Source organism: Mandrillus leucophaeus, unplaced genomic scaffold (genome assembly GCF_000951045.1).
Source record: "Mandrillus leucophaeus isolate KB7577 unplaced genomic scaffold, Mleu.le_1.0 Scaffold185, whole genome shotgun sequence".
In the NCBI taxonomy this organism is placed as follows: Eukaryota; Metazoa; Chordata; class Mammalia; order Primates; family Cercopithecidae; genus Mandrillus; species Mandrillus leucophaeus.
Genome location: NW_012101865.1, coordinates 1506386 through 1519925, shown reverse-complemented (window position 1 = coordinate 1519925; position 13540 = coordinate 1506386). Strand labels below are relative to the sequence as shown.

At 44.1% G+C, this 13540-nt stretch overlaps 1 protein-coding gene across 1 annotated transcript; it reads right to left on the bottom strand.

Moving 5' to 3' along the window:
* Positions 1-1865: 1865 nt before the first annotated feature.
* On the bottom strand, positions 1866-13332 carry NCMAP (noncompact myelin associated protein). Its single transcript, XM_011977875.1, has 3 exons — positions 13247-13332; positions 9547-9631; positions 1866-5584 (listed from the first exon to the last, which is right to left on the bottom strand). The coding sequence occupies exons 1-3, from the start codon at positions 13326-13328 to the stop codon at positions 5443-5445; spliced, it is 309 nt and encodes a 102-aa protein (XP_011833265.1). The 5' UTR covers positions 13329-13332; the 3' UTR covers positions 1866-5442.
* Between the last annotated feature and the right edge of the window lie 208 nt (positions 13333-13540).

The following is a 13540-nucleotide window of genomic DNA, read 5'->3' as shown; positions in this document are numbered from 1 at the left end:
CTCCCAGATTCTTTTTAAATACTCCCCCTCCCCCACCTTTTTTTTTTTTTTTTTTTTTTTTTTTTTTTTTTTGAGATGGAGAGTCACTCTGTTGCCCAGGCTAGAGTGCAATGGCATGATCTCAGCTCACTGCAACCTCTGCCTCCCGGGTTCAAGCCATTCTGCCTCAGTCTCGCAAGTAGCAGGGACTACACGCATACGTCACCACACCTGGCTAATTTTTGTATATTTAGTAGAGATGGAGTTTCACCATGTTGGCCAGGCTGGTCTCAAACTTCTGACCTCAAGTGATCTGCCCACCTCGGCCTCCCAAAGTGCTGGGATTACAGGTGTGAGCCACCGCACCCAGCCAATACCCCTTCATTAACATTCATCAAGTCACAAAGTCTCTGGGATACCTGCAGTTGGAGACAACTCTCCTTTCTCCAAGATTCCACAGCACTTTGTAGAATCCTTGGATGACTCAGCCTCATCTAGAAGCATCTGTAGGGAAAAAAACAAGAGCTTTGGAGTCCTGGGTTCTAGTGCAAGTCACTTCCCAGGTGGGTGACCATAAGCAAATTCCCTACAGCTGTTCAGTTCTTAGCTACACACAGCATGAAGTGATTCTGCTGATATAAGAGGCTCAGGTAGTTGCTGGAATCTCCAGAAGACCCGAGCTAGGCTCAGAGGTATGCTGCAGGTGTGTCTAAATCACACTAAAGAGCTCGTCTGGTGCAGGCACCATTTCTATTGCTGTGAGCATCACTCACATAGCCAACCCTATGGACACTCAGTAATGTACTGCTACTAGAATCCCTGATATAGCTGCCTCTTGAAACGGAGGGTGCCATATACATGCCACCAGGGCAGATTCTGCACAGTTCCTGCCCCTTTATGTTACCAACTTTTAGATGCAAAGTCCATGGCAGGAGTGTCTATCAGTCTGATTAGCAGGAGTCCGGGTCATGTCCCTCACCCTTGCTGCAAGGGATTCTGGGAAAAGAAGTATCTGGGCTCTTCAGCTTTCATAGCAGGAGGTAGTCTGGCCTTTTCCCAAACATGACAACAGTCACCAAAAGAATGACAAATGTTCATTGCATCACTCAAGGACAAGTTACCTTCCTGAACCTGTTTCCTGAGCCATAAAATAGGATATGATGGCTCCTATGGATAGGAGTTATAAGGATTAAAGTTGCTGGTGGTTATAAAGGGTCTATTCTCTGCCTGGCACACAGTAGGAGCTTCATTTATGGTGAACATCATTACTGGTGTTTTAGGGTTCATTCTAAGGTCTCCAACAGTCCCCATCCTTGGCGTGTCAGTGCCTCTTGTGTTCTAACTATAGGCTGTGAAATGGGATTTCTTTTGTCATATCTGAGCAAGTTAACAAGTTTTTCAACTCACAGAAAGGTCTGTTGACAGCCAGCCCATCTTCAGTCTTTAAAAGTGATGACGCAAATGACACAATGTTTGAAAAGACTTCCCCTTAGGACTTTTTTTTTTTTTTTTTTTTGAGATGGAATCTCGCTCTGTCGCCCAGGCTGGACTGCAGTGGGACAATCTCGGCTCACTGCAAGCTCCGCCTCCTGGGTTCAAGCGATTCTCCTGCCTCAGTCTCCCAAGTAGCTGGGATTATGGGTGCCCACCACCACACCTGGCTACTTTTTGTATTTTTGGTAGAGACGGGGTTTCTCCATGTTGGCCAGGCTGGTGTTGAACTCTTAACCTCAAGTGATCCGTCCACCTTGGCCTCCCAAAGTGCTGGGGTTATAGGCATAAGCCACCATGCCCGACCGTCTTAGGACTCTATTTTGTCAGGGAAAGGAAATTTTAGAAACAGTATTTGTTAACTCTAACCTTAACCGAAATCAACTCAACACATGTTTGATTTAAACCTTTTTATTGTCAGATATTTTTCTTTAAGCATTTATTAGCTTTGATTGCTTTGGCGGCCAAACAAGGCAGCATCTGCTAAGAAAGGCACCTCATCAGAAACAAAATACATAACCACGTGGTGAGGTCCCCACATGAGACCAGCTGCTAACTCCTTCAGAGCAGCAGTTGTGTCTTAACGTACTTAGTAGCACCTCAACTTGCACATAGGAACCCTTCTTACAGGATGTTTACTGAGTTATCTTCATTAGTCAAAAACGAGACACTCAAATCCTTTTATTTGCCTCGCCCTCACCACTCCATCTCCCACTCTTTCCTCCACCTCCAAGCCTTCGTTTAGCAAGAGAACATATACTAGAGGGTAACCCCTAGAAGACTGCACTGTGGGCAGAAGAGTCTAGTTTCAGGGTTGAAATATGCTTTGAGACAGGGGCTGCCTCTGTCACCCCAGATGGAGTGCAGTGATGCGATCTCAGCTCACTGCAACCTCTGCCTCCCAGGCTCAAGCCATCCTCCTACCTCAGCCTCCCAAGTAGCTGGGAATACAGGCGTACACCACCACACTTGGCTAATTTTTGTATTTTTTGTAGAGACGAGGTTTCACCATGTTGCCCAGGCTAGTCTTGGACTCCTGGGCTCAAGCGACTGACTGCCTCTGACTCCCAAAGGGCTGGGATTACAGGCGTGCACCACCACAGCTGCCCCGAAACAACTTTTTCAAGCAGAATATGTTGAGGGGAGCATATTTGTTTATGGCTTGAGCCCTCAAATAAATGGCTTTGCTCTGGTTAGATGCCATTCTACCCCTTGCTCCTTGGACCTGAGTAGTAGGGTGAATGAAGCAGGAAGCCTTAGCACTTGGATGTGTTGAGAAGGGGCTCCTTTGGCCGTGACCATGGACGCCCAAAGGAGTTAGAAGTGGCTTTCCCCTCACCTTCAGCCTGGAAGCCAGAACCCTGATTTCTACTCAAACACATGGACAAACTCGTGCTCCTCCTGTTCAGCCCATAAGAGAATCCGTGGTGCTTTGAGACGGGCCGGCAGGAGTGTGATACAGCACAACAGACGGACTTTGGAGTCAAGAGACCTGGTTTTGAGTCTTGTCTTTGTGACTTACTAGCTGTGTGACTTTGGGAAAGTACTTTTTTTTTCTCTCTCTCTTTGAATCAGAACATTTCATCTGTTTTGGAAAAAATAATTCCTCCCCAGGTTATTGGGAAAATTTAATCCTATGAGATACTTTATGTGAAATCACCTTGCAAAGTGCCTGGCACTTGGTGGATGTTTAAACACAGTAGGAAGAAATAATGACCAGGGAGAAGGAATTTGCCAGTATTTCTCCAGAGCTATTCCACAGAGTATTTTTCCAGTGGGATGTCATGTGCTGTGTGACCCTGGGTCAGACCTCTTACCTCCCTGACTCTTGATTTCCCCTCATAAGGGATTTCTCTTTTTTTGAGACACAGTTTCACTCTGTTGCCCAGAGTGGCACGATCTTGGCTCACTGCAACCTCTGCCTTCTAGGTTCAAGTGATTCTCATGCCACAGCCTCCCTAGTAGTGGGATTACAGGTGCCCACCACCATGCCCAGCTAACTTTTGTATTATTAGTAGAGACAGGGTTTCGCTATGTTGGGCAGCCTGGTCTCAAACTCCTGACCTCAAGTGATCCGCCCGCCTCAGCCTCCCAAAGTGCTGGGATTACAGACATGAGCCATGACACCCAGCCTCAAAAGGGATTTCTGACCCCAAGAGGGAGAGACTCCTAAAATTTGAGGTTAAATGTCAAAGTGTGTCACTCTCTATAACAGAAGAGAGATTTATTACCTTGTTTCCAAGATGCCATCGATTATAAGATACATAGTTTATTAAAAACAACTTTTTGAGAGGAAGTAAAGAACTACAATTATATTAATGAACCCATCAATGGCAAGATATGTTCTGATTTCAGAATCATTAAAATGTGAAGAAATGTCTATCTTGCAATTGAGAAAAAAACCTATAATAATAATAATAATAATGTTGGCTCCTAGGCTGGGCACTGTAGTCCATGCCTGTAATCCCAGCACTTTGGGAGGCCAAGGCAGAAGGATCATTTGAGGCCAGGAGTTCAAGACCAGCCTGGGCAACACAGCGAGACCCCATCTCTACAAAAATAAAAAATAAAAAAATTAGCCTGGTGAGGTGACACATACCTGTAGTCCCAGCTACTCTGGAGGCTGAGGAGGGAGAATCCCTTGAACCCAGGAGGTCAAGGCTGCAGTGAGCTGTGAGCGTGCCACTGCACTCCATCCCAGGTGACAGAGTGAGGCTCTGTCAAAAAAAAAAAAAAAAAAAGAAAAAGAAAAAGAATCCTGGTTCCCACTTATTAAGCATCTCCTGGGTGCCAGGCACCATGCTCCAGATGTTTTCCTAAGTCCTTCACTTGTTATAGTGAGGCAGATGTTATCATTTCCACTTCATGGTTAGGAAACTGAATATAAAGAGGTTGAGTCACTTTTCCAAGGTCACACAACCAGGAAGTAGAGCTTGGATGGTAGGATTTCTTAATTCCAAATACTTTCTCTTCTTGGTAGATTGTTCTCCAGGTTAAGGAGTCAGAGATGAGGTCTCTATAGAATAGAAATGGGTTGTGAATGTGTTGCTTTGAACATGTCTTGAATCTGCAAGGTGACCAGGAAGGACAAAGGTAACATAGATAGAGTCGTAATCTAATTAATCTCCAAATACTGGTCCTTGGAGGCAAGGCATTAACAGGACAGTCAGGGTTGCTCAGAATCCAGATAAAGGGGAGCCAAGGACTGAGACAGTCAGGGTTGATACAGCCCAGAGTGGGAGAAGGACCCTGATCAACCACGAGGATTGTTCCAGGCCCACAGACAATGCAACAAGCTCTTACCCTAGAGGCCACTATTCCCCAGAGTCACCCTATTCCTTCATTCACTCTTTACTAATGAAGCAGAAATCTTTTGAGAATCATTTAGTTCTTCTTGCAACCTTTCTTCAAGAGGGGAATATGTGCTGAGCAATCGTCATGAGCCAGCAGGTGGAGATGTAGTACTGGAACAAGTTATACATTAACAAGGTTTTCTGGTTAGTTAGTCCAAGTTAGTTCCCCTGTGCCTGGTTATGGGATTGAATGTTTTGCTCTGTGAAGCTGTGGATATGGCGCTTCATCTGATATGAACCCCATGACAGATCCTATTGTGATACTCTCAGCAGTGCTCCCTGACATCTGGCTCCTGGGCTATCTGTCTGTCTGTCTAACTACAGTGTTGGGGAAAGCCAAGCCCACATTGGTGGATTCCCAACATAGCTCTACCTCATCAGATGACAAAAGAATGTTCTGCAGCTTTTTGGTGGGGTGGCAGCAAGGATGTGGACATAGCTGGGGGAGGGCAGGGCAGACAAGGTTGAGGATTGCTGGAAGCATCAGAGATTGCGTCAAAGATGTCTCTGGCGACCCGACCAGAAGGAACTCATCTTGAAGCTGCCAGAGAGTGTGCCTCTGGGTCTTGACTCTGGAGAGGCTCTTTGGACAGTGGCGGAGATAGCGCCAGGGTAGAGGTCACCGAGTCTCCACATGGACGTCAACAGGGCTGAAGGTCACAGTTGGAGGGTGTTGGCTGCCGTTGTTGTTTGGACCCACGGCAGAAGGGGTGGTTGGCTTGGGGCCCTTGGGCTCCAGTTCCCGCCTCGTCCTCATTTTCCTGTAGGGAGATAGTGTGCACATGGTTGAGTCTTTCCCGTGGTATGCCGTGGGGAATGGGCTCTGTGACTACAGTTCTGGCCAACAGATTAATGTAGATTAACATGGACATTAAATCACATTGCTTACTTGCCGCCGCAGAATTTTACAACTGGAAGGGACCTTAGGCATCAGCTGGTCTGCCCTTCAATTTTTTCACTTAGATCAGATATTTAATTGTATTTGTTTCTATTAAGGAATGAGTAAAATGTCAGAGGTGGCTATATAAAAGATAAAAATAAAGATATTACATTTTTTTATGTTCCAAGTTGTAGCATGTGTTACATTTTCCAGCCTCATTATGCTTGCTAAGTTTATTGCTAGAAATATTTAAGAACTTTTTACATAGTTGAAAAGAGAATGTACTTAAAACATATATCTTGGCTTCATTTAATATGCTATAAAATTCAATAATGAATAGCAATTATGAATTCTTTTTTTTTCTTTTTTTGAGACAGAGTCTCGCTCTGTCACCCAGACTGGAGTACAGTGGAGCGATCTCGCCTCACTGCAACCTCCGCCTCCTGGGTCCAAGTGATTCTCCTGCCTCAGCCTTCTAAGTAGCTGAGATCACAGGCACCTGTCACCATGCCCAGCTAATTTTTGTATTTTTTATTAGAGATGGGGTTTCAACATGTTGGTCAGGCTGGTCTTGAACTCCTGACCTCAGGTGATCCACCTGCTTCGGCCTCCCAAAGTGCTGTGATTACAGGCATGAGCCACTGCACCCAGCCAAATTTTTGTATTTTTAGTGTAGATGGGGTTTCACCATGTTGGCCAGGCTGGTCTTGAACAGCGGGCAAGTGATCCTTCCTGCTTGACCTCCCAAAGTGCTGGGATAGCAGGTGTGTGCCACTATGCCTGGCCAACAATTATGAATTCTCATGTCTTCATGATATTTCATCTTGCTGACATATATATATATATATATACACACTTTTTTTTTTTTTTTTGAGACAGAGTCTCACCCTGGTTGCCCAGACTGAAGTACAGTGGTGCAATCTCAGCTCACTACAGCCTCAACATCCCAGGCTCAGGTGATTCTCCCACCTCCGCCTCCCAAATAGCTGGAACTATAGGTGCACACCCCCATGCCTGGCTAACTTTTTGTATTTTTAGTAAAGATAGGGTTTCCCTATGTTGCCCAGGCTGGTCTCGAACTCCTGGTTTCAAGCAATCCACCTGCCTTGGCCTCCTGGGGTGCTGGGATTATAGGCATGAGCCACTGTGCCCAGCCTTATAATTATTTGTTTAAAATGTCAAATCTTCAGGGAAGTTGCAAAAATAGTACAGTTAATACTCTAATACCCTTGTTACAATTTGAATGTGGCCCCCAAAAAGCCTGCATTGGAAACTTAATCCCTAATTCAACAGTATTGAAAGGTGGGGCCTAACGGGAGGTGTTTAGGTCATAAGGACTCCACCTCATGACTCCATTAGTGCCAATTATAAAAGGACTTCATAGGCTGTGAATTTGATCTCTTGCTCTCTCTTTGCCCTTCTATCATGGGATAACAGAGCAAGAAGGCCCTTGCCAGATACTGGCCCCTCGATATCTTAAACTTCCCTGCCTCCAGAACCGCAAGAAATAAATCTCTTTTCTGTATAATTTACCCAGTCTCAGATATTCTGTGATAGCAGCACAGCATGGTCTAAGACAGCCCTTCACTGAACAATTCACTAATTACTAACAATTTGTCACATCTGCTTTTTTTTCTCTCTCTCTACTAGTTTATCTTTCTCTATTGTCACACACAGTTTTTTAAAACCATGAACCATTTGTGAGTTGCAGGAATCATGCCACTTCACTCCTAAATACTCCTAAGAACAAAGACATTTTCCAATGTATCTATAATGCAATTATCAAGCTTTGAGACTCTTCATTTTAAACATGACAACATATAGGCAGGAGGAGGTTAAATAACTTGCTTGATTTTGGCAAACCAAAGACTACTGAACCCAGGTTTCTCAATTCCCAGCCCAGGCCTCAGTGCAAACAGGGTGGGTTGAGTGGATTCTCCATTCAGATACGACCTAAAATAGAGGTTCAGAGCTCCAGTAACAATGGAGAAAAATAAAGGGTAGACATTGGGGTTTGATGCCACTTCCTGGTTTGGGATAGACCCAAATTGTAATACCCTAAATATTTTTTTAAAATAACCTTTTAATGTTATTATTATTACATGTAATTGTGGGAGTCCTTTCTTCGAAACCACATGAACTTAGGTTTGAATCCCAATTGTGCTAATCAGGGCTGAACAACCTTGGGCATACGATTTAATCTTTCTGTATGTGTTTCTATACCTATAAAATTGAGGATAATAGTAGTATCCACCTTGTGAGGTTGTTAGATGAGGATTAAATGCATTAACACATGTAAGGAGCTTAGAACCATGCCTGGCATGTGGTATGAGATCAATATACATTAGCTACCTTTAATTAATTAATTAATTTATTTATTTATTTATTTATTTTTTTGAGACGGAGTCTCATACTGTCATCTGGACCAGAGTTCAGTGGTGTGATCTCAGCTCACTGCAACCTCCATCTTCTGGGTTCAAGCGATTCTCCTGCCTCAGCCTCCCAAGTAGCTGGGATTACAGGCACCCGCCACCATGCCCAGTTAATTTGTTGTATTTTTAGTAGAGATAGGGTTTCACTGTGTTGACCAGGCTGGTCTCAAACTCCTGACCTCGTGATCCTCCCACCTCAGCCTCCCAAAGTGCTGGGATTACAGGTGTGAGCCACCACGCCCGGCCTAGCTACCTTTATTTTAAAAACTTTTTTTTTTTTTTCCAGAGACAGGGTCTTGCTATGTTGCCCAAGCTGGTCTCAAACTCTGGGGCTCAAGTGATCCTCCTGCCTCAGCCTCCTGACTAGCTGGGGTTACAGGCAGAGCCACCACATCTAGCAGCTACCTTTATAAATAATATTCATATTCTTATAAAAACAATGCGTGTTTACTATTCCTCAAAACTTAGGAACATCCCCCTCCCAGCAAAAACTAACAATGTCATCATGTAGACGCACCAGTTGTTAAGACCTTGCTGTGTTGCTCTCCCTTGGATATGTGTATGGGTAACCTATGTATATGATCATGATTACCATGTATATATTGTTTTGCAAACTTTGATAATATATTGTAAACAGCTTTCCTTATTAATCCGTGCACTTCTAATACATATATATGTATGTATATATGCAAATATATTTTTATAGACAGGGTCTTGCTGTGTTGCCCAGGCTGGACTCAAACTCCTGGACTCAAGCCATCCTCCTGCCTCAGTCTTCTGAGTAGCTGGGATTACATATCACACTACCACACCTGGCCATGATATCTTTGTAAAGAAATGGCTTCTAGGTCTTCTATAATATGTTTTATTTATAGTTTTTAAATTTTTATTTCTTCCCTGAAAATAATTACCTTCCATCAAGGTTGCGACTGAAGGTAATTACATATAAGGTGATAAGATATAAAATTTATTTTTCGTGTGATCAAATTATATTCTTTTATTTCCCCTTATATATCTCCAGAAAGCAGAGTCAGGGTACATGCTTCCAGTATTTGTCATCTCAAATACTTATGTGGCCAGCTCATACAACCTAGCAGAGGGATCTCTGAGAGAAGAGGTCTGAACATTCCTCTATTATCTGTAAATTACAAACAAATGTTTACCACAGTGCTCAAGACCATTATCATTGTCATTATCATTATTACATTTAAAAAATATTTCTCCAAGTACAAAAATAGTCGCTTTGAAATTCCTTCAACAGAACAGACTCAAAAAGGACCCCAAGGGTTAGACCATTTACTAAAGGCTCAGGGATACTGCCAGGTACACGATGGGTACCCACGTATCATCTCCCATGTATTCTGAAGTAGCCGAAGGGGCCAGGCAGTTCCAAAGCCCAGGGCATCCATACCTGTTGTACATCTTCAGCAGGATCAGAACCACGGTGAAGATGATGATGACAACGACCACAACGGCAGCAACAATGGCTCCAGAACCTACAGAAAGGAGAGAAGCAGAGACCGTGAACGTGCAAACTGAACGCAGACTGGGAGGACGCCCTGCTGTGGCACCTCACATCCTCACTGGGTCAAGGGAAGCAGGAGAGAGGGCAACGTCCTGGGACACTCCCAGTTGAGCCCAGGACAGTCACATCTGGAGTGGCTGTGCACCCCTGCCCCGAGCTGCGCTTGAAGGACCCCATCCTCAGTACATCGTCTGCCAAAACTCTGCCTTAGGCAAAGTCCTGGTTCTTATCAGCTCCAGCTCAAGACTAGCCTGGGAAACATAGCAAGATCCTGTTTCTAGAAATAAAAACCTCAAACTTCTGGGAAACAAACAAGCAACATACCCTCCCCTCTTTTTTTTTTTTTTTTTTTTTTTTTGAGAAGGAGTCTCACTCTGTGTCCTGCTGTGGCGCAATCTCGGCTCACTGCATGCCTCCTGGGTTCACGCCATTCTCCTGCCTCAGCCCCCCAAGTAGCTGGGACTACAGGCGCCTGTCACCACACCTGGCTAAATTTTTTGTATTTTTAGTAGAGACGGAGTTTCACTGTGTTAGCCAGGATGGTCTCGATTTCCTGACCTCATGATCCACCTGCCTTGGCCTCCCAAAGTGCTGGGATTACAGGCATGAGCCACCGCGCCCAGCCCTCCCCTCTTTTTGATAATGCAAAAGTAGCATGTGATTTTTGTAGAAAATAATTTTGAAAATATAAATATGTGCAAAAAAGAGGGGGGGTCATTGAAGAACTCATTGGCCCAACAACTGCTGATTGTCTGTACACGAACATTCACCAATGTGATCATGTTGATGCATAGTAAATATCTATCAGTCAGGCACAGTGGCTCATCCCTGCAATTCCAGTACTTTGAGAGGATGGGGTGGGAGGATCACTTGAGCCCAGGAGTTCAAGACTAGCCTGGGCAACATAGCAAGATCCTGTTTCTAGAAATAAAATATTAGCCAGGTGTGGTGGCATGCACCTGTAGTACCAGCTACTTGGGAGGCTGAGGAGGGAGGATCTCTTGAGCCTGGGAGTTTGAGGCTGCAGTGAGCCAAGACTGTGCCACCGCACTCCAGCCTGGGTGACAGAGCAAGACTCTATCTCAAAAAATAAAAACAAATACATAAATAAATATCTGGCTAGGTGCAGTGGTTCACATCTGTAATCCCAGTACTTTGTGAGGCTGAGGGGTGAGGATCACTTGATCTCAGGAATTCCAGACCAGCCTGGGCAAGATGGCAAGACTCCATCTCTATAAATTTTTTTTAAAATATCCACTATAGTTTTAAAATAATTTAATACTTATACGATTGAATATCTGTCTTAAAGGAAATATTCCTAAATATGGAAAAATATGTACTTGGTAAAAATGGAACCATGGCCAGGCGCAGTGGCTCACACCTGTAATCCCAGCTCTTTGGGAGGTCAAGGAGGGCAGATCACAAGGTCAGGAGTTTGAGACTAGCCTGACCAACATGGTGAAACCCTGTCTCTCCTAAAAGTACAAAAATTAGCCGGGTGTGGTTGTGTGCACCTGTAATCCCAGCTACTCAGGAGGCTGAGGCAGGAGAATTGCTTGAACCCCGGAGGCAGAGGTTTCAGTGAGCCAAGATCGTGCCACTGAACTCCAGCCTGAGCAACAGAGCAAGACTCCATCTCAAAAACAAACAAAAAAAGGAACCATGGTTCACATACTGTTTTATAACAAATCATAATCATCTTTCTGTTTAATTATATATTTTTCTTCATGACTTTCCATGGCTGCATAGTACTCCATTTTTTTTGGTGTACCACAATCTGTTCACCAATTCTCTATTGAGAATACTTATGTTGTTTTCAGTTTTTCACTATTAAAAACAAGGCTGTGATGATGTTCATGTAGCTTAATGTCTTAGACTCTAATTTCAATATTAGTTCCCAGTTCCAATGTCACACGTCAATTTTAGTTTCTTTCTTGTTTTTTTTTTTTTTTTTTTGAGAGGGAGTTTCACTCTTGTTGCCCAGGCTGGAGTTCAGTGGCGCAATCTCAGCTCACTGCATCCTCTGCCTCCCGGGTTCAATCGATTCTCCTGCCTCAGTCTCCTGAGTAGCTGGGATTACAGGCACCTGTCATTACACCTGGTTAATCTTAGCATTTTTAGTAGACATTGGGTTTCACCATGTTGGCCAGGCTGGTCTTGAACTCCTGACCTCAAGTGATCCACCTGTCTCGGCCTCACAAAGTGCTGCAATTATAGGTGTGAGCCACCACACCTGGCCTCCAATTTTAGTTTCAAGATCAACATCCTTGTCAGAATTGATACTGAAAATATCAAGAACCGCTTGCTGTGGTTGGTGGCTGACACCTGTAATTCCAGCACTCTGGGAGGCCAAGGCAGGCGGATCACCTGAGGTCAGGAGTTCGAGACCAGCCTGGCTAATATGGAGAAACCCCGTCTCTACTAAAAATACAAAAATTAGCCAGACCTGGTGTCAAGAGTTTATAATTCCAGCTACTCAGGAGACTTAGGCAGCAGAATCGCTTGAACCCCGGAGGCAGACGTTGCAGTGAGCCAAGATTGCACCATTGCACTCCAGCCTGGGTGACAAGAGCAAAACTCCGTCTCAAAAAAAAAAAAAAAGAAAATATCAAGAATCATAAGCATGTTTATACTTTAAAGCAATCTATTTGATTCTGGAGAATTTATCTTCCGGGAATAATCCTAAATACAGAAAATGTTTATGAATGAAGATGTTTATTATGACAATATTTATATTCTAAATATGAGAATGGTTAAATAAGGTATGGCAACCTATAGAATAAAATATTATACCACCATTTATTTATTATTAGAGGTGGGGTCTTGCTTTGTCATCCAGGCTAAAGTACAATGGCACAATCATAGCTCACTACAGCCTTGAACTCTCAGGCTCAAGTGATCTTCCCTTTTCAGCCACCTGAGTAGCTGGGACCATGGGTACATGCCCCATGCAAGCTAATTTTTAAAACAATTTTTGTAAAGACAGGGTCCTGCTATGTTGCCTAGGTTGGTCTTGAACTCCTGGCCTCAAGTGATCCACCTGCCTCAGCCTCCCAAAGTGCTGGGATTACAGGTGTGAGCCACCACACCCAGCCAGTAGTAATAACAATAATCATCATCATTAGGTACTTAGCATGTACCAGAGGCTGTGCTAAACTGTCGACCTGGATTATCTCCTTTAGTCATCACAACTGCCTTATGTGGCAGCTTCTTTAATATCCCCATTGTATAGATGAGGAAAAGGAGGCACAGAGCAGTAAAGTCATGTGCTCTGTCTCAAAAAAAAAAAAAAAAAAAAAAAAGAGACACAGTCCAGTCCCCAGTTGTCCCTCCAGGAAGACTCCCACTTGCTATTTCAGACAGAAATAGCGATTCTGTCCCCCACCCTTCCACAGCATTGCCCTGCAAAGAAACACCACTGAGGCATGTGTCCATTGCTTTGTCTGCCATTAATGCTGCAGTTGGCTGGTGGCAGAACTGGGCCCGAGACCCAGGCACTCCACCTCCGGAGCCCACACTCTTAACCTCTGCACTATGACCATGACCTGCCATCCCTCCCCACGCCTCCAAGCCAAGTTGACCTTACTCTTATACAGGAAGTCTTCTCCCCTGGTGGTCATGTTCAAGGAGAAGAAGGTGGTATCCCCCAGAGGGGTGGCTGTGGTCATCTCGATCCTGAAGAGAAAAAAGAAGAAGTTTTGTTTAAAATTAGATAAATCCTTATTATTGCTACTTGACGCCTCTTTTGGTCTTTATCTGGATGACTGTAGAATATTCAAGCATGCAGTTTCTCTTGGCAGCAAGTAAATACAAACCCCATTATTAGATACCGTGGCGGGGGGAGGAATTTCATACTAATACCTGACATTTGTAAGGAACT